Source organism: Leptonychotes weddellii, chromosome 5 (assembly GCF_054177405.1).
Source record: "Leptonychotes weddellii isolate Sample4059 chromosome 5, ASM5417740v2, whole genome shotgun sequence".
NCBI lineage: Eukaryota > Metazoa > Chordata > Mammalia > Carnivora > Phocidae > Leptonychotes > Leptonychotes weddellii.
The window spans coordinates 107,569,109-107,590,504 of record NC_138373.1 but is presented as its reverse complement, the minus strand read 5'-3'; the positions used below and the strand labels follow the sequence as shown (position 1 = coordinate 107,590,504).

General features: G+C 39.7%; 1 protein-coding gene across 17 annotated transcripts in view; it reads left to right on the top strand.

Moving 5' to 3' along the window:
- R3HDM2 (R3H domain containing 2) overlaps positions 1-21,396 on the top strand; it is a 162,806-nt gene that overhangs the window by 90,828 nt on the left and 50,582 nt on the right. For 6 of the 17 annotated variants that reach the window (XM_081821912.1, XM_081821917.1, XM_081821915.1 and 3 more), the window contains one exon: positions 11,579-11,612. The exons of 10 other annotated variants lie outside the window; for them this stretch is intronic. In XM_081821912.1, coding sequence (XP_081678038.1) covers positions 11,600-11,612 — 13 coding nt within the window. In that variant the 5' untranslated portion in view covers positions 11,579-11,599. Of the gene's footprint in view, positions 1-10,820; positions 10,954-11,578; positions 11,613-21,396 lie in introns of those variants that run through there. One more of the 17 variants, XM_081821911.1, reaches the window with a different exon arrangement.

The window sequence follows — 21,396 nt, the reverse complement described above, 5'->3', positions numbered from 1 at the left end:
ACCCCGGGATCACGCCCTGAGCCGAAGGTAGACGCTTAACCATCTGAGCCACCCAGGCGCCCCTCCTTTCAGCACTTTCAAATGTTGTTTTAGGGGTGCCTGGGTGGCTCAGTCGTTAAGTATCTACCTTTGGCTTGGGTCATGATCCCAGAGGGTCCTGGGATCGAGCCCCTCATCGGGCTCCCTGCTCCGCGGGAAGCCTGCTTCTCCCTCTCTCACTCCCCCTGCTTGTGTTCCCTCTCTCGCTGTGTCTCTCTCTGTCAAATAAATAAATAAGATCTTTTAAAAATAAAAAATAAAAAAATAAAATGTTGTTTTATTTCCTTCTAGTTCCCTTTCTGATAAGAAATATAGAGACATTCAGATCATTGTTGCCTTAATAGGTAATACATCATTTTTCTCTGGTTGCTTTCAAGATTTTTTTCTTTGTCTTTAGTTTTTAGCTGTGAGATTATTATAAATCCAGGAGTGGATTTTGTTTTATTTATCCTATTTGGGGATTGCTGAGCTTCTTGACTCTATTATGTTTGTGTCTTTTATCAAATATGTGAAATTTTAAACCATTATTTCTTCAAATATTTCACCACTCTTTCTCCTCTCCTTTTGGAGCACTGATGGCCCAAATATTAGACATTTTGGTATTGCCCTACAGATCTTTGATGATTGTTCTTTTTCCCCCCAGTCTTTTTTCTCTTTATTGTTCAGATTTGATATTGATTCCTATTTGATATTGCTATTGAGATTTGACCTCTCTTCAAATTTATCTGTCTTCAGTTTGAATTTGATCTGTCTGAAAATTAACTGGATTCTTCTGTCATCTTTGTTCTGCTGTTGAACCATGGAGTATTTATATTTTGATTGTTACATTTTTCAGTTCTAAAATTTCCATTTGGTTCTTCTTTATATCATCTATTTTTTCTTAAAATATTCTTTCTTGCCATTAGTTTCAGGAATATTTCCCTAATTTTTTAGAGAAAGATTTTCTTTCTTTTTTTTTTTTTTTAAATAAGGTTATTGTGGGGCGCCTGGGTGGCTCAGTTGGTTAAGCGACTGCCTTCGGCTCAGGTCATGATCCTGGAGTCCCGGGATCGAGTCCCGCATCAGGCTCCCTACTCGGCAGGGAGTCTGCTTCTCCCTCTGACCCTCCTCCCTCTCATGCTCTCTGTCTCTCATTCTCTCTCTCTCAAATAAACAAATAAAATCTTTAAAAAAATAAATAAATAAGGTTATTGTTTTAATCATGGATAAGGATAGGTCAATATAGGCATTTATCACGCTTAAACATAATTCTCAAGTGACAGATTATCTTTCTAGCTCCACGAAGTCTTTTTGAATACTTTTTTTTTTTAATTGTAGTATAGTGACAGTGTTACATTAGTTTCAGGTGTACAACATAGTGAATAGACACGTCTATACCTTATACTGTGCTGTTGGAGCATTTTTATAATAGCTGTTTTAATAGCTGTCAGATTTCCTATATTTGTGTCATCTCAGTGTTGTATCTGGTCATCTCTTTTCCTGTGCAAATTGAAATTATCTTGGGTTTTTTTGGATGCCAAGAAATTTTTGGATTGTATCCTGGAAAATATGAATATTATGTTACAAGGGTCTGGGTCTGGTTTAAATGCCATGGTGAACGTTGACTTTTTTTTTTTTAAAGATTTTATTTATTTATTTGAGAGAGAGAATGAGATAGAGAGAGCATGAGAGTGGGGAGGGTCAGGGGGAGAAGCAGACTCCCCGCTGAGCAGGGAGCCCGATGTGGGACTCGATCCTGGGACTCCAGGATCATGACCTGAGCCGAAGGCAGTCGCTCAACCAACTGAGCCACCCAGGCGCCCGTGAACGTTGACTTTTATTTTAGCAGACATTTGACCTGGTTTGGTTCAGCTTGCAGGTTCTGTCCAGCCTTCAGTGGATGGTGATTCCAAAGTCATTTGAGTTTTCTAAGCTTTTGCAGTGCTATTTAGATTTTTTGGCAGGTGTGCTACTCATTAACCCATCTGGGACTTGACAGGTGGTTATTTCATAGTTCAGAGTGGCTTTATTAGGAGATACATGCTGAATTATTTTATGTGTGAAGGGTCATTATGAGAACATCTCAGATAGCTCTGAAAAAAATTTACACACATGGGTGCATGCACACATATGTACTAAACCTGAATATGAATCCAGGTGGCTGTTGTACTATTTTTACAAAATCTCTGTATGTTAGAAATTTCTTAAAAATTGGAGGCAAAAAAGAAATAAAGGTCAAAACATGCCGTTGCTCTACTTAAGAACTCCCAGTGGTCTCTCATCTCAAGTGAGATTGCCTCTCTAATGTAAAAGCCAGATTCCTGTCAGTGGTCTCTTTGGCCTTTTAGGATCAGCTTTCTAACCCCCTAATCGCTTCTCATCTCATTCAGAGTAAAAACCAGATCCTTTCTTTTTTTCTTCTGTATGACCCTTAATAAATCTGTGTCATATTCCTAGAGCTTATCATAGTGTCTGGCCCATAGTAAGAACACAGCACACAATGAATATATTTTTGAATGAATGATTAGTTGTCTTTGCGACAGGTTTTATTGTTTTCCTCAGGATGCCTGGACCCCTACCCATGTATTATTTTGTGCTACTGAAGACCTTGTGCCACTTATAATGTCCATTAGTTCTTGTAGCAATGGAAATTATTACTACCTTTCCTTGGGCTCTTAAAAATCAGGACCTGAGATCACTTAATATGTCTTCTGTCTCAGAGTCATGCATACTTTTTAAAGATTTTTAATTATTTATTTTTAGAGAGAGAAAGAGAGAGAGCGCTAGTGGGGGGAGGAACAGAGGGAGAGGGACAAGCAGACTCCCCGTTGAGCACAGAGCTGGAGCTGGAGAGGGGCTTCCTCCCATGACCCTGAGTTCATGACCCTGAATTCATGACCTGAGCCCAAACCAAGAGTCATGCTTAATCTACTGAGCCACCCAGGTGCCCCAGAGCCATGCATACTTTTAAGAACTATTACTCTTCCTTCCTGGTGTCTTTCGTACCACTTCCTTTTTAAAAATCTATTTATCCTCATCCACATACTTATACTCTATTCTCATCCTTTTTCATCAGTTTTATCAGTAAGATGCCTTCACAGTTTCCTCATTCCCCCATTTTATAGCCAGTCTCTTCACCATCCTTGTGGAACACACATGGAAGGAGGAACAGATAGCTACTGGTATTCTTTGTTGCCCACCTTCTTCCCCCAAGTGAAAAATGATTTCATTAAATATAGCTCACTGGAAAGAAAATTCTGTTTCTAGGTTTGGTCTTAATTTCTGAAGTCTAACCTAGTAGCTTTTAAGCAAAGACCGTTTCTCTCTCCTTGGTTATTTTACAGGTGAGAAAAAGGCAAAATAGATTTAAAAGTGAACTTTTAACTCCGTATATATCTGCAACTCATTCTTCTTCTCTTATTTAATAAGCCTTTATTTTGGCATCTCTACATATTCAGCAGAAAGGAACTGCTGCTGTATCTTTAAAAGCTATCCTCAGAGCAGTGTGGAGGCAGGCATGTCGCTGAAGTGCTTGAATGAGAGCGAAAAGAGGAGTTGGGAGGGGGTGCTCTTGCAGCCTGCATATGTGTGTGTGTGTGAGAGAGAGAGAGAGAGACTGTTGGCAGAGCTCTAGGTGACATCTCTCCAGCTGGGCCGTGGTCTGCTTCAGGGCTGCTTGTCAGAGCAGTTAGCCTGCTGGAGACGCAGCAGCAAGGATCAGTAGCATTTCATTCAAGGGTGAAGGGGGCAAGAGGGGACCGTGGGTGGGGCAAGAGGCACAGGTTTCCCAGAAGGAATTTCTTCCTGCAAAATTCCGGCAGAACAGATTCTTACAATGAGGTCTCCATTAATAATGTGAGCTTGCTGTTGGTTTAAGTGCAGATCCATCTGGGGTGAGTTTTGGATAATTTTCTTTCTTTATATAAAAGTCCTTGAACTCCATAGACTGGATAAGGAAGAAGCTAGAAAAATAGATACCTTTTTTATCTTGGCCAATGTAACTGTATAATACAAAGTAGGAAAATTAGAGAATTATCAGATGTTTTGTGGGCATTTTCATTTGCTGATTTTTACCTTTAAAATATTTTAAAAATTCGGTTTGCTAGAACTTTTATTGTTTTCAGATTCTACCTCTGGCTATTTCTAGTGATGCTTCATTCAGCTTTAGCTTATGAGAATAGTGGTGATTTCTGTTTCTTTGGTGATGCTGTTGACGCACATTGCAGGAAGCAGGGAATCCCCTATAAATATCCTTCACTGTGTCATTCCACAGCTATCCACATCCGCTGGTGAATATGTCTCTGTGTCCTATGTCTTTATGTAACTGCCCCCTAGTCTTTAACTGTGATGATAAGAAATATGTCGCCTTTGCTGTGTCTAGGAAGCTTTTTTTGATTATAAACATCTTAGGAGCAATTTGTTCAGCCTTTTTACTGAAACATGCTTTTTGACGTACTGAGCTTTATCATTTATCATAAGAATTTCCTGTGGGTTTACTGCTTCTTATTTTGGATTACTTATTTGTTTCTTGTAATTGGCTTGTTTTTGTTTGCTGGCTTTGGTTTCTAAAGAGTGCAGAGATGGGATTCCCTCTGCCTCCAGTGACGTAGTGATTTTGTTTGCAGTCTTTTTTCTTCTGAGAGGGAGGGGACAGAGAGAAGGAAGAAGAAAATCCATCTGAAGTGGTGCGTTCTCCCATCTATGCCTTGATGATAACTGGGTTCCACTGAACAGAGCGGAAGCCAAAGTGGGATGTTGTTAAAGATAGCGATGCTATTTTGTATGTTTCCTTTTAGAATAGGTTGGGGCCAGAGTCGGGACTGCTGAAGCATAGTGCCCGAATTAACCCTATATGTCCTGCTGCTAATGAATTTTACCTAATTGCTTTTTCTAAATACGGAATGAAAAGGGGCTCATGAGCAGGTTTCTGGAACCTAGCATCCATGAGTAATTCTAGGTTGAGCTTTGGAATTTGGAATTTTTCTACCTTATTTGCACTGGTCCTGAGCAGGCAGTTTGATTTGTATGCTGTTTCTCAGACCTCAAAAATAGGTAGGTAGGTGAAATTCCTTGCCACTGTAGACTAAAACTCTCATTTTGAATGTATGAAGCTAGAACAAAGCTTTAGGAAGAAATTGTTAGATATCCTCTTGGGTGTGAACCTAATTTACCCTTTTCTGGATTAAGTAAGTAATGGGCTTCCAGTTCTTTTTTATGCAACTCCATTTAATACCACTGATCTCTGGAGGGCTGCCTGCAGAGGTCAGTGTGAAAAATTCAGCAGACTAGAGCTAGGAAAATTTAAGGTTTTTGCCTTTTGTCTGTGGATGTGTTTGGGTAGCATATGTGGAAAAGTACCTTTAAGAACTTGTTGGCTTTTCTGTCCTGACATTCTTTTCTGTTCTGTGCTCTCATTTATTCTAAGTTCTGTGTATGAGGTGAAAAGAGTAATATCTGCCAGACTTATATCCTAGTCCTATTTATTATAGTAGTTCAAATATATCATATTATCAATTTATTACAGATATAAGTATTTCAAACTAACAAAATTATAATTTTATTTGGAGAGAAGTTGGGGGAGAAAAAGGAAGATAATCCTAGGGTAAACTGAGAGCATTCCAGAAGAATAACTTATTTTGAAGCTTGCCAGAGACTGGAGCTATAAGGGTTAAGAGAAATTCCACCATATCCTTGCATCTAAATATTACAGCAAATATATGGATAATTTCTTGCTAGCTTTTCAGGAAACCCCTGTGGTGGACAGCCCTTATTAATCGTTGCTGGGAGACTGCTCTGACGTCATTGGGAGCAGTTCCCTGTCTGCAGCGAGGACAGGAATAGCCATAGAGGGGGAAGAAAACTGCTGTGAAATTAAAAGATGACGGTTTTAACTTGGTTTTCCTTCCATTTGGGAGTGGGTGGGATCGACCTAAGTCTTTCTCAAATGTTTCAGTCATTAGCAGTGGAAAAATTACTAAGAGGTCTTTTTATTTCAAGTGAAAGTGCCTTCTTTTATCATTTTTGTTTTCTAACTGTCAAGGTTTTGGAAAAGGTCAAGGCAAGAAAAGCTGTTGAAAGGTGTTGAAGAAGTAAGATTTCAGTTTCTTTCTATCCTTCATTTCGCTTTTTTTTTTTTAAGGGGGAGGGAAAGGTCAAGAACTGCTTTTGCAAATTATCCCTATTTGGGATAATTTAAAATGTGATATATGTCAAAAGAACTTCCTGGTAAAATTGATAGAGACTGTTTCTGTGCCTAAAACTTTTTTTTTTAAAGATTTATTTATTTATTTGAGAGAGAGAGAGCATGAGCTGCGGGAGGGACAGAGGCAGAGGGAGAAGCAAACTCCCGGCTGAGCAGGGAGACAGATCCAGGGCTTGATCCCAAGGTCCTGGGATCATGACCTAAGCCGAAGGCAGATGCTTAACTGACTGAGCCACCCACGTGCCCCTGTGCCTAAAACTTTATACGTACTTTCTCTGGTGTTCTCTCCTAGCCTACCCACTCCCATTGTCTATAGCCTGTTAGGAGCTTTTTTTTTTTTTTTTTTTAAAGTATAGTGGCTAAATACTTAGACTCTGAATTTAGGCTGCCTGAGCTCAAATCCCAGCTATGCCAATTGCTGGTTCTCTGACATTGGGCAAATTACTTAACCTCTCCATTTCTTCATATGTAAAATATATGAAATGAAGATAATAACAGTATCTACCTCCTAGGGTTGTTTTGAGGATTAAAAGAGTTAATGCGGGGCGCCTGGGTGGCTCAGTCATTAAGCATCTGCCTTTGGCTCAGGTCATGATCCCAGGGTCCTGGGATTGAGCCACGCATCGGGCTCCCTGCTCAGTGGGAAGCCTGCTTCTCCCTATCCCACTCCTCCTGCTTGTGTTCCCTCTCTCACTGTGTCTCTGTCAAATAAATAAAATCTTCAAAAAAAAAAAAAAAGAACTTATTTAAAAAAAAAAAAAGAGTTAATGCTTGTAAAGCTTTTAAGATAGTTCCTGGTCATCTTAAAGGCTTACTTAGCATTAGCCAATATTATTATTAATGTTTAGAAATTAATGTCTAGAAATTAAACAGGGATGGGGTGCCTGGGTGGCTCAGTCGGTTAAGTTCTGCCTTGAGCTCAGGTCATGATCCCAGTGTCCTGGGATCAAGTCCCACATCGGGCTCCTGCTCAGTGGAGAGCCTGCTTCTCCCTCTCCCTTGGCTGCTCCCCCTACTTGTGCTCTCTCTCTGTTGAATAAATAAAATCTTAAAAAAAAAAAAACAGGGATGTACCATTTATATCTTCAGATCACCAGTAATTTTTGAGGAAGCCAGAAGTGATTTTTTTTTTTTTTAAAGATTTTATTTATTTATTTGACAGAGAGAGACACAGCGAGAGAGGGAACACAAGCAGGGGGAGTGGCAGAGGGAGAAGCAGGCTTCCCGCAGAGCAGGGAGCCCGATGTGGGACTCCATCCCAGGACCCTGGGATCATGACCCGAGCTGAAGGCAGTCGCTTAACCAACTGAACCACCCAGGCGCCCCCAGAAGTGATTTTTAAAGCCATGTAGCATATTGAGTTTTTAAAACAATATAAGCATAATCTAAATATTTAAGGTTAAAATTGACACAGTTGATCCTTTTAGAAGTATCTTCTCTGGGCACCTGAGTGGCTTGGTCGGTTAAGCGTCTGCCTCCATTCAGCTCAAGTCATGATCCCAGGGTCCTGGGATCGAGCCCTGCATTGGGCTCCTTGCTCAGCGGGGAGCTTGCTTCTCCCTCTGCTTGCCGCTCCCCCTGCTTGTGCTCGCTCTCTATTTCTCTCAAATAAATAAATAAAATCTTTTTTTAAAAAAAGAAATATCTTCTCTAATTTGATGCTTATTACTTGAGACCAAATTGGGGAACACGTTAAGTCAGATTCATAGCTCTCTTCTTTTCTTGGCCATCATCTTTTGACTTCTGTAAATGAGATGGTTGGTTGGTTTTTTTATTTTTTGTTCAGTGTTTTACTTTGTACTTTAACATCTTAGGACGCTTTCCTTTACTGTCTACCTCTGAAACTTTGTATCCTTTGCTTTTCTCTCTTTGAGTTGATGAGGAGGTATTCTTTCTGCATATATTTGTGAGAGTGTGGGATTTATATGAAGCACTATGTAGGAACACTCCTTAAATTCGCAAGCTTAAAAAACTCTAGGATCTAGGGCACCTGGTGGGCTCAGTTGGTAGAGCCTGTGACTCTTGATCTTGGGGTCATGAGTTCAAGCCCCATGTTGGGCACAGAACTCACTTAAAAAAACATCCAGGATCTTAAATGGACCAAATGTCAAATCACAAACAAATATTGAAATATTCAATATCTCCATGCCCTTTTATTTTCTTACAGTTTCATGTTAAAGACTAAAGTGTTATTCTTTTGTCGTTTTTGAGGCTTCATCTTTTGGACTGCTCTCTAATATCAATGTATATTCTCAAAAGCTAGTAGATGGTATGTAACTTTAATGTCAAAGAGAATATTTCCCTGTGTGACTTTTTATCCTTTCCTCCCTTTTTTTTTGAGCGGGGGAGGGGCAGAGGGGGAGAGAGAGAATGTTAAGCAGGCTCCACGCCCAGCACAGAGCCTGACACAGGGCTCTGTCTCACCAACCCTGTAACCTGAGCCTAAATCAAGTCAGACCCTTAACCAACTGATCTACCCAGGTGCCCCCTTTCCTCCCTATTAATTTTCTTAGGCCAGTGAGTCTAAGGGAGTATAGGATATATATCTTTTCTAGTGATATATAGGAAAGGAGAGTTAATATTACTAAAATGGGGCCTGAGTTGAAGAAAAGTAAAAAGCACTGCCTGGGTGAATGTCTAACTTAAAGTCCAGGCACTGTCATGGGATGTGCTAAGTGGACATTATATGTTCTTGGGGGAATAGTTGAAAAATACCATAATTAGATAGTGTGGCTATCCTTGCTTCTATTAACTGGGGTGAACTAAGGGAGAAATTTTTTATCTCCAAAACTCTTGAATGTATTTATTCTAGGGAGTTGATGAGAAATATGAATAAAGATTTAAGTACAAATATATTCATCACAGCATTATTTTATTATAAAAATTAACAGCTTCCTAACTATAAAATAATAGGGAAATGGTTTAAAATTATGATACATGTGGGGTACCTGGCTGGCTCAGTCAGCAGAGCATGCTGCTCTTGATCTCGGGATTGTGAGTTCGAGCCCCACTTTGGGTGTAGAGATTACTTAAAAATTATGGTACTTGTATGTAGTAGAATATTAGATAGCTATTAAAATGACTGGTAAAAGTAATAATGGAGAAAATGGTCACTTTTTTTTTTTTTGGTCACAGTTTTAGTAGTAGAAAAAATCATGGTTTAAAGATGTTCTGTATAGGGCACCTGGGTGGCTCAGTCGTTAAGCGTCTGCCTTTGGCTCAGGTTATGATCCTGGGGTCCTGGGATCGAGTCCCACATCGGGCTCTCTGCTCAGCGGGAAGCCTGCTTCTCTCTCTCCCACTCCCCTTGCTTGTGTTCCCTCTTTCGCTATGTCTCTCTCTGTTAAATAAATAAAATTTAAAAAAAAGATGTTCTATATAATATATACTACATAAAAATTATTAGATATGGAAATATGTGCAATGTGGATACAAATTCCATACAAATATGGAAACAAAATTTAGAAAAATTTATCTGAAAACACTGTGTTATTAATAGCAGTTATCTTTTAGTTAGAGATTATGGTTCATTTTTCTTTTTTGTGTGTGTTTTCTATAAGTATAAAGAAGCCTATCAAGGGTCTTCTCTGGTATTAAACTTTTCTGGTCTTAAAACAAAGATGAAGGGGATGCCTGGGTGGCTCATTCAGTTAAGCATCTGCCTTTGGCCCAGGTCATGATCTCGGGGCCTGGGATCGAGTCCTGCATCAGGCTCCCTGCCTGCTTCTCCCTCTGCCTGCCACTCCCCCTCCTTCTACTCTCTCTCTGACAGATAAATAAAATCTAAAACAAAAAAACAAAAAAAAAAAACAAGGATAGGGTGCCTGGGTGGCTCAGTTGGTTGGGCGACTGCCTTCAGCTCAGGTCATGATGCTGGAGTCCCAGGATCGAGTCCCGTATAGGGCTCCCTGCCCAGCGGGGAGTCGGTTTCTCCCTCTGACCCTCCCCCCTCTCATGCTCTCTCTTTCTCATTCTCTCTCTCAAATAAATAAATAAAATCTTTAAAAAAAAAAAAAAACAAGGATGAAGAAATTTTTAATCCTTAACTGTTAGTATCTGAAAGTAAATTTTCGGAATGTGTTAAAGTGAAGATAAATGTGGTAACTTCTAAAATTCCTGAGTATGGTGTTTGGAATGCAGTAGGTGCATAATAAATGAGAGCTGCTCTGGCTATTGTTGGTACTTGAGGAAGATGGCCTCCTCTGACCAGAGCCCAGGGTGGTCATACTGAAAAAATAGCCTATTCATGCAACTTCTTGTGCTTCTGAGGTCAGTAAATATGCTGTGTTTCCATATGTACTGGCTTAGGATCATAAAAGGGGGCTGGAGGGGCGTTTATAGGACCAGAGCAAAATGTTTGAGTTTTCTGTTATGAAGGTATAAAGGAAACTGATGTACAGAGAGAGGCCTAGTAGTGAATTTTTTTTTTTTTTGCAGTGACTTTTTTTTTTTAGCTTTGATATTATTTATGATTCCCACTACAAGTTACATTTTACGTCTTTTCTGGGTTGTCTCCTTAACAACCTTCAGTCTCCTTAATATCTCCTTAATTCTTGGGAAATTTGAAACAGTGTAACAGGAAACATTTTCTCTGTTCTAGGAATTTCTGGAACTCTGTCTATTGCTTCTCATGTTAGTCTGCTCTTATGGGTCCCTTGGAACTCAATGCTGGCAAAAGAAATGTAAACTTTCATCTACTTTAGTAGGACTTATTTGGGACCTGAGATGTGCATGTAAGAAACTGTATTCGGCATGTGAAAAACATACTGGAAATAGACAGTGGGTAGCTATTTTTAGTGAGCATTAGTGTCAGATCTTCTTAACATCTGAGTGTTCTTCATAAGCTATACTTCTTAATTGTAAGTGACTTGTACGATAAATACATGTTTAGTATATTGTCATAGAAAGAATGATTGTAGTCTCTTACCATGGCTTTTGTGTCTGAAACCATGTTCTCTTCTATAATGCAAGATAATATGAATGTACTTAATGCTACTGAACTGTATTCTTAAAAATGAATAAATGGTAATTTTATGTTTGTCTAGCACAATTAAAACAAAAATGAGCCAGATGAAAATGTACAATTTCCAAGCTAATTTTGACCCTGACCATTCAGATTCTGTCTACTTCTTAGCATTCACTTACCATCATATACCACAAGGTGGGGACCAAAGTTGCTTGTTTCATCCAGAGATATTATATTAGTTATTGGTGAAAAGCATGCCAGGAAAGCAGAATACTTTGTAATATGTCAGGTGGATTTTAGAATGTCAGTGAGTACCACTGGGGAGAATAATGGGTTGTTTCAGTCGTTTCCTTATCCAGTTTGTAATTATCTTGTTTCTTCTTTGCTTCAAGGAGGTCTACAGCTGAGAAGGAATGGGGGCATATGGTATGTGAAGAGCAAATATATTATTTCCTCATTTGGACATGGCAATTATTTTCTCTAAGCAAGTGGAGGGTGGTAGGAGAGGGGAATATAGAGCAGACAGATAGAATTTGAAGGACTGTATGAGCTGTGCTTTGCAAAATACGGAGAATAAGAACCTGAGATCTGTGAGTTTTGAGGCTTATTTTAACAGTTCAAAAAAAATTATGGGAAAAGGTTAGCTGTCTTAAGTTAAAGCTTTTAACTCTTCCTGTATATTGTGGCATGGGAAGCTTCAATACCATAACTTTAGCTGGGCAGCACTCCCTAATGCTAATCCTCAATTTATCTTGGTGTTGGTTTTTCACAGTTCAAGAATTCCTGAATTTCTCTACTGAAATTAAACAGAGGAAAATCTCTGGAGTTTTTGGGATCCCTTGTTATTTGCATAGATTCATTGTCATTGCTATTCAGTCTTTCTCCCCACTATTCATTTTTAGTATATCAGAACGGCAGGATTTCTTATTGTCTGTAGAGACTATTTATTGACAGTATTTGCAGCAGTTTCTGTGGGAAATGCTTTATTTAAAAAAAAAAGAAAGAAAGAAGAAAGAAAGAAAGAAAGAAAGAAAAAGAAAGAAAAGGCGGAGGGAGCCTTGTCTTATAGCTCTTAGTGATAGAGCCTGTTGCCATGGAGTGCTGGATCAGATTGGCTGACCTGGGGGCCAATGAGCAGATAGAACATAAACATATCATCATTTAACTTATAGAATTCATTTACTCAATGATATATGACATTAATACCATAACTGTATTTAGAGCTATGAAATAAAATGTTTCAAGAACAGTATAAGGTGTTTTTCTCTTCTCTTTCAAAATTTGAAGTTTAATGTAAACACTGTAATGATACATTATCTTCTTAATGTGATCTGATTGGAAGAAGATACAGTAGGAAACACCTATCACCTATTTGTGAATCAAGCTGCTGCTGCACTCGAGCTTATGCCAAGTCTAAGTTAAACTCTGACCTTCTAGACCAGAGATTTGTCTTTATATCTAGAAGTGCCTTGCTTATTTTGGTAGCGTTAAAGCTGAGTTGGAAATTGGCAACTTGTGTCTTACTTGCTTTTCCTTGTTTCTCTTCCACACTGATACAGTATTATGGTAGATCCCTATCAGTATTATATTGACACACCATTTGTCTGGAGTTAGAAAATTAGCTGGGGGTTGCTTTTGTGTTTTCCATTTTCACTTTCCTAGCCTGTTCATATTTATTGACGTAGGTCTGGGAGATTTCACTCAGCTCAGTGTTAGTTCCTTGTCATAGCAGATCATGGCATGTATTTTCTCCTGTACCTATTGCTTTAAAGATTAAGAATGAGTCATTCATACTAAGAAAATTCCGCCTCTAGATTTTGTAAATGAAAGAAGTCAAGAGTATTGTGTTTCTCTTCTTACATTTTACATCAGAGTAGAAATTATGGTGGGTCTTGTTCTCCTCTCTGCAGTGCTCCCATGCTTGTCTATTTATAGATTTGAAGGACTGAAAGAGACCTCAAGAAGTCCATGAATTTTTTTTTTTTTTTACAAAGGAATTAAACTTTTATTGAGACCTTTCTGTGCCAGAAGCTGACCACGCAGGGGCATAAGGCACGGTCCCTGCCCTTGAGGAGCTCACAGTCTAGTAAGGAAGTTGGATGCCAAAAAAATTGCCACAGAGATGGGGGGCAGGGGCAGCAGCCAGCAGAGGAGGGCATGATTAGCCCGCTCCACCCCCCATATTCCAGATTAAGAAGTCCATGAATTTGTCTCCCCTTTTGAGATATTTGCATCTCTATGAGTGAGATGTGAACTTTTCATTATACTGTCACTTTCTGTCTCCGAGGAAGAAAACAAACTTCAGATTTATCTGTTAAGCAAAGAGGAGCAAAAAGTCTGGTATCTAATTAAGTAACTTTTTGTGGGGGAGGCCTTAGGGCAATAGGATAGGAAGTATTTGGAGTTTTGTAATTTTAGTTTTGTGACCAGAGGAAGGCTTACTGAGATGGCATTTCAGTAAAGACCTGAAGAGACTAAGTAAGCAAGCCATGCTGTTATCTGGAAAACGATCATTCCAGGCAGGAGGAAGGAACAGCAAAAGTAATCACTATAAAGTGGGCTTAGGGCATAGGGAGGAGCCAGTATGACTGAACCTGCAAATGTGGCGGTCGGGGGAGGGGGATAGTAAGAGATGGGGTCAGAGGGCAAACTGGTATCAGATTATTTAAGTTTTGTAGGTCATTTTAAGAACTTCGGCTTTTGCTCTGAGTGAGATGGGGAGCCATTGGATGGTTTTGAGCAAATGTGTAACATGATCTGAAGATGTTTTTTCACAATCACTCTGGCTGCTATGTTTAGAAAATGCTGTAGGGGGGCGAGATTGGAAGCAAGAGACCAGTTGGTAGGTTATTATAATCATTCCATGAAGAAAGATGGCGGCTTGGACCAGAGTGGTAGCAGTGGAAGTATGGGGAAATCATGAGATTCTGGATGTACTTTGAAATTAGAATGAGATTTGCTCTATGATCACTTTGATCTTCAGTTTATTCTTCCATAAAAAAGGAATGATAATGCCTACTTGTAAAGAATCTAGCTCTGTGCACACAACAGAGTGATCAATGGTAAGCATTCTAGAAGAGGGCTCCTTAGGATATGAGCCATCAAACATTGGGTATTCTTTACACATCTGACCAGCCATCATGGGTAACAGAGTCTGAAGAACTAGCCACTCTTCAGTGATTGATCTCTTGCCTTGGGCCTATGCTTACAGCTATATCAAACACTGGAGTTCTTTCTTTTGGAAAAAGCATTTACCTGAATTGACTTTTTAAAAAAAAACAGTTCTTAAAATACCAAAGTACCAAGAAAAATCGGAAGCCAACAGAAAGGGGTAAATAAAATTCTCTTTTCTCTTTCTTATAGTCTTTTACTGTCACTTATCATTAAAATAGATAAAAATCTCACCTATGCAGGATAATATGGCTTCTGTACTCATTGGGAAAAGGGTGTATACAAGATGCCAATTCTGAATGGGAATATGTTCATTCATAAGAGAAAAACAGTACCAGTGAACAGCAAGGGAAAGGGGTCTGTCAGTTACCGTTCTCTCTCTTCTTACTGTGGCATAACATTTGTTGAGCATCTACTGTGTGCAGGCACATTGCATTTGTTACCTCACATGTTCTTTCAGTGGCTTTGTGAGGTAAGTATCATGCCTGATCTTACAAATGAGGAGGCTGAGGCTCAGTTACATGATTACTAAGTTGTGGAAACCGGACTCTCCTAGCCAAATTCATGTCAAACTACAAAGTTCATAAATTTTTTTTTTTATTTAAAAGATTTTATTTATTTATTTGACAGAGACACAGCGAGAGAGGGAACACAAGCAGGGGGAGTGGGAGAGGGAGAAGCAGGCTTCCCGTGGAGCAGGGAGCCTGATGCGGGGCTCGATCCCAGGACCCTGGGATCATGACCTGAGCCAAAGGCAGACACTTAATGACTGAGCCACCCAGGTGCCCCCAAAGTTCATAAATTTATCCACTACAACATGCTTGCTGCCTTCTACACTCTGGAGATTGAAGGTTCTTTATTTTGATGGGTGCTGCCCCTAACTCACCCTATTATTATGTTCAGCCTTTTCCTTACAGCACAGGTAGTATTAGAGCACAAGGGTGATGCTCTTATATTCTCCATAAAATGCCAACTTTCGGGGTCTCTGGCTGGCTTAGTTAGTATCTTGATCTTGGAGTTGTGAGTTTGAGCTCCATGTTAAAAATAAAATCTTTTTAAAAAATGCCAACTTTCTGTTATTTTACTTCTTCCCTCCCAAGTACATATAAACTCCAGAGTGTTGCTGCTTGATTCTTGCTTGTAGGAATTGAGGAATTATTATTTTTATCAGAATTACTTTGTGTGTGTACACACATGCGCACGCATGCATGCACCTAAATAGTATCTTAGATAAGAGTGAAGTGTATTTTTCTCACATTCAGGAAATTTAGAGGTAGTCAGACCAGTCTGGGACTGCTCTAATCAAGGACCCAGGTTTCTTTTGTCTGTTGCCTCATGATCTATGGTTTTCAACCCTAGTATCATCTCACAGTCCCAGACGGCTCCTTCCGCATTTAAGCCAGTAGGAATTAGGGTAAGTAAAGAAGGGCTACCCACTTCCTGTAAGGGTACTTCGTAGAGGTTGTATTTACTACTTGTATTAATTTCCTAGGGCTACCATAACAAAATACCAGAGACTGAATGGTTTAAACAACAGAAATTTATTTTCTCAATTCCGGAGGCTAAAAGTCCAAGATCAAGGTGTTGGCAGATTTGGTTTCTCCAGAAGCCTTTCTCCTGGGCTTGCAAGTGGCTACCTTTTCACTGTGTCATCGCACAGTTTTTTCTCTACCCATATATCTCTATGTCTTTTTGTGTGTCTAAATTTCCTCTTCTTTTTTTTTTGAAGATTTTATTTATTTATTTGACAGAGAGAGACAGCGAGAGAGGAAACACAAGCAGCAGGAGTGGGAGAGGGAGAAGCAGGCTTCCTGCTGAGCAGGGAGCCCGATGCGGAACTCGATCCCAGGACCCTGGGAACATGACCTGAGCCAAAGGCAGACACTTAATGACTGAGCCACCCAGGCGCCCCTAAATCTCCTCTTCTTATAAGGATATCAGTCAGATTAGATTAGGGCCCACTCATTTTAACTTAATCACCTCCTTAAAGACCCCATCTCCAAATATAGTCACATTCTGAGATACAGGAGGTTAGGGATTCAACAAACAGATTTGGAGGGGGACACAGTTCAATTCATAACACTACTTATTAAGTCTCATGGACTAGAATTTATTAGGGTGCTCATATTTAGCTATAGTGGAGGTTGGGATATGTGTAGCTTTTTTCCAGGCATCCCTATGCCCAACCTAAAACCAGTGGTTCTATTAAGGAAGAGGTAACTGGATATTGCGGAATAAATAGCAGACTCTCCTTTGCAGCAGAGGCTCTAGGAATAATGATTCTTAAAGGTTTTCAGTTCCTTCATATGAAATTTGATTCTTTTTTCATTTCCCTGGCAATCTCACATTTTGTTTTATATTTTGAAATTCTTTTTTTTTTTTTTAAGATTTTATTTATTTATTTGACAGAGAGAGACACAGTGAGAGAGGGAACACAAGCAAGGGGAGTGGGAGAGGGAGAAGCAGGCTTCCTGCTGAGCAGGGAGCCCGATGTGGGGCTCGATCCCAGGACTCTGGGATCATGACCTGAGCCGAAGGCAGACACTTAATGACTGAGCCACCCAGGCGCCCCTGAAATATTCTTTTAATACTACATTGTTGGCTTAGGTGTCCTTTCTACCTAACAAGTGGTGGCATTGACCTCTAAGGTCATCACAGTAGGGCAAGATAGACTTACCCACATAGCATTTAAGTTAGTAATAGAAGGCATCCGGAAATGCCCATGAACAGTAGGTAAGTTGCGATTTATTTTCTTTGCCAGAATGTCTTCTCTGGATTCAGTTGGGAGCACTTTTGTCAGTGTGTGGGAGAAGAGAGTTGTGAACTTTGAAGGTCCTTTCCATCCCTAAGATTTTGTGATATTTTCTACATAGTGGCATTACTATGATAAAACTAAAGAAAATGGAAGCAGCAGAAGGAAAGGTACCCACCCACTGCTGCTCTTTGCTTGAAAGAGGAGGAAATTTGATTTGTTCTGTTTTGTTCACAGAAGTAAAATGGGCATTTTTGGCCGAGAATGTAGAGAAACTGATAGAAACTATAATGAAGCCCAACATTTCAGTTCATTGATCAAAAGCACCTGTAGTTCTCATTTCAGGGCAAGTACAGCCATAACAGAGATTGAACAAAGAAAGGAGAGTACATGTCCAGAACATTTTAATCTTGTTCTTCTCTTTACTTTGCCTAAGGAATTGCTCTGGACATCAGCCAACTCCTGTGGCCTTCTTACATACCAGTGAATCCTTTTGCATTTATAGAGCAGAATGATTTTCTTAACACTTCCCTGATTTTGAAAATTGGTATGATTGTTATTATTATTATTTTTATTGGCCTAGTACTAGTGAAACCTATGACAGTTGACTTTTGAAGTCTTTAAAGGACTTAGTGAACGTCACATAACTACAGCCTTATATGTTCCATAAGTACTTTATTCTTTAGTCCTCCATATTCTGCTTTCTCTCTTTGAAGAAAAGGGAGTATTGGACCTGTGTCTCTTATATTTATAACTCAACAGGGTCTTCTATCATGTCTACCAAGGATGGTTGAGCCTTTTACCTTTTCAGGCATCATACTGAACTTTCAGTTATCATACTGTTGTTGGTTTTTGTCCTTTGAGCACTATAGTGGGAAGAACATGGGATTTTGCAATCAAGAAGACGTGGGTTTGAATTCTACCTCCGTATACATACTGTATGGCCCTGAATAATTCACTTAATATTTCTTACTATTAGTATTTCATTCAAAAATGGAGATAATATTTTATACCTTGAGAAGATCAAATAAGATACTCTCTGTAAACTGTAAAAAATTTAAAGTCATGAGGGGTGACCTAGTTTGAGGAGAAAGATGGGAGAATTTAGAAACCTAATTTTGGGGGGTGCCTGGGTGGCTCAGTTGTTAAGCGTCTGCCTTCGGCTCTGGTCATGATCCCAGAGTCCTGGGATCAAGCCCCGCATCGGACTCCCTGCTCTACGGGAAGCCTGCTTCTCCCTCTCCCACTGCCCCTGCTTGTGTTCCCTCTCTCGCCGTGTCTGTCTCTGTCAAATAAATAAAATCTTTAAAAAAAAAAATAAATAAATAAATAAAATACTGGAAAAAAAAAAAGAAACCTAATTTTTGAACCCCCAAATTTGTCCCCCATGAACATTCTGAAGAGAGGCCTCAGATCGAGGCACCCTTCTCATCCCAACTTCATGCCGCAGAACACTCTTGAATGTTTGCCTTGGGACACCTACAACTTTGACTTTGGGATTAGACACAGCTAGGTTGGCGTCCTGCCCTTGCTCCTCTTGTATTAACTTGGGAAAGTTATTTAATTCCTCTGAGCTTTAGTTTCTTTCTTTCTTTTTTTTTTTTTAAGATTTTATTTATTTGACAGAGAGACAGTGAGAGAGGGAACACAAGCAGGGGGAGTGGCAGGCAGAGGGAGAAGCAGGCTCCCCTCTGAGCAAGGAGCCCGATGTGGGACTCAATCCCAGGACCCTGGGAGCCGAAGGCAGATGCGTAACTGACTGAGCCACCCAAGCGTCCCTGAGCTTTAGTTTCTTCATCTGAAAAATGCCCTGACAAAGGGTTTTGTTTGGATTAAATAAAGTAATGTGTAGGAACAATAAACCAGAGTCAAAAAAAGAATGTAGACTTTGGAATCAGACAACACCAGAGTTCTCATCTGGTTCTGTTATTTAGTAGTGGTATGACCTTGGGCAAGGTGATTAACTACTTTTGGTGAATATGAGTTGAAGTGCATAAAGCACCAGGTTCATAATTGTGCTCAGTAAACATTAGTGCTTTTTCCTTTTCTCCCAACTCCAGTCAAATAATGTAGGAATAGACTTGCCATGCATGAGTGCAGACTTACTTTGTTTTTACCCTGCCATTTTAACTATAAGGATGTTTTGTCCCCATTGTCTTGACTCCTAAGAGCATTTGTGTTTATGGTTTGTGTCTGTTTGTATGTGTGTATGTTTAAATACCATACAATAAAATGCACAGATCAGTTAATAAGTTTTGACAGTTGCATACACCCATGTAACCACATCCCCCAACAAGATAGAATATTTCCATCACAGAAGGATCCCTTATACCCATATTTTACCCCCAAATCCTAAGCAAGCATTTCCTGATTTAAATCATTGTAGTTTAGTTTTGCCTGTCCATTAACTTCATATAAATGGAATTACATTGTTTTTTTTTTTTTTAAGATTTTATTTACTTATTTGACAGAGAGAGACACAGCAAGAGAGGGAACACAAGCAGCGGGAGTGGGAGAGGGAGAAGCAGGCTTCCCGCCGAGCGGGGAGCCCGATGTGGGGCTCGATCCCAGGACCCTGGGATCATGACCTGAGCCAAAGGCAGACGCTTAATGACTGAGCCACCCAGGCACCCCAGAATTATGTATTTTTTTTAAGGGAGTTCTGCTTTCTTTTACTTACCACAGTAGTTTAGAGATCCATCCATGTTTTTGTGTATTTCAGTATATACCCAGCAAAGTCCCCTAGTCTCTCTGATAATGATCAGATCACTTGTCTCTTCCCAAACCAGTCAGAGAAAGGACACAATTACCATAATTGGTGTACCTAATTAAGGTCCACCTCCTAGGGCTCAGGATAGGGTCACTTTCTCTGATCATGTATCCTCAGAAGAAGGCAAACCCCAGAAGTTCATTCTTTTTTATTATAGCATAGTATTCTATGAACATACAGCAATTTGTTTATCTATTCTCCTGAGCCCCTAGATTTTAAACAGTTTAAAAATATTTTTTCAATTGGGAGTCATTTACTCTTGCTATACAAATTGGCAGAGGACTGGTAAGTTTACAGGAATTTTGCCACAGAGTAGGTCAGAATTTTTGGCCTCTAGCTATTGTCTTCTTTCTACTTGGCCATGGTATAAAAGGGAGAAAATGCCTTTCTGTCTCTGAGTATCCCCTATATAATATATTCTTTTTGGCCTCATGCCTAGAAAGTTGTTTATGAGTTGATGGAAGGATATATAATTTCACTGTGCTCTGGAAGGTACTTACCTTGGCAGTCAAAAAATTTATGGGGAATATGTAGTATTCTCCCTGAAAAAATTGCCAAATCTTGGCTCCCAATCATCCTCCCCTGTATCATCCTATTTCCTCATTCCCTCTCCTTGCCCCCCACTTCTGGCGGTCCCCTCTGTGCAGCTTTGAGCCACTGAGTGTCCTCAGGAGACATTCTCCCTTAAAGTTGTGCTGTTTGCCTGGATGAAATGTATAGTGTGCACAGATAGGTTGTAGGGAAGCACATATCTTGGCTCTCCTGGGATGTTAATGTCTTTGCTTTGTTCTAGTCGAGTTACATGTGAAATAGTTCCTTTCTTCTTCTGACTGCCCCAAGCCCTTCATTTCCTCTCTATACCAAATAAACCATGAAGAGTGGAAATTACTTCTCTGCTTTTAACCCTTTTCTACTAGCTTTATTCTTGCTCCTTAAGACTTTTTTTTCAGTTAATAAATTGTCTTTGTCTTGTCCCTCACCTGGAACCTTCACTTTTTGCATTGAAAAATTTGTTTCCAGGAATTTTTTGCCCCAAGAGAAAGGAGAGACTTCTACTTAGGATTGCAGGACTGGCAATGTTAGTTAAAGGTTATTTTGTACAACAAAAGAGAGCCTCAGCTCAAGAAATACGATTTTGAGCTCAGTGTATCTTCCAATGGATCTTGACTCTGAATAGTAACACTCTGACCTCTCATAACCAGCCTTTGTTAACTTGAGGATAGCTTCTTTTATCCTAGAAGCAAAATGGTGAGGAAATATGGTATTTGAAGACCTGACTTAGGAAGCGGGGAGTGTTTAGAGAAAGAAGTAAGATAAAGTTGTCTCCTGTAAGGGGCTGACATGGAAGGGAGATTACGCTTGTTCTTTATGACTTGCGCAGAGAACTAAACTGGGGCCAGTGGCAGAAAGTAACCGGAAGGTATCGCCTCTTTATAATTTCCCCCGAAAAAAGGTTTGTAGTATGGAGGAGAAGACTTACCTTCAGTAGATGTATACAAACAGGGTCAGGACAATCA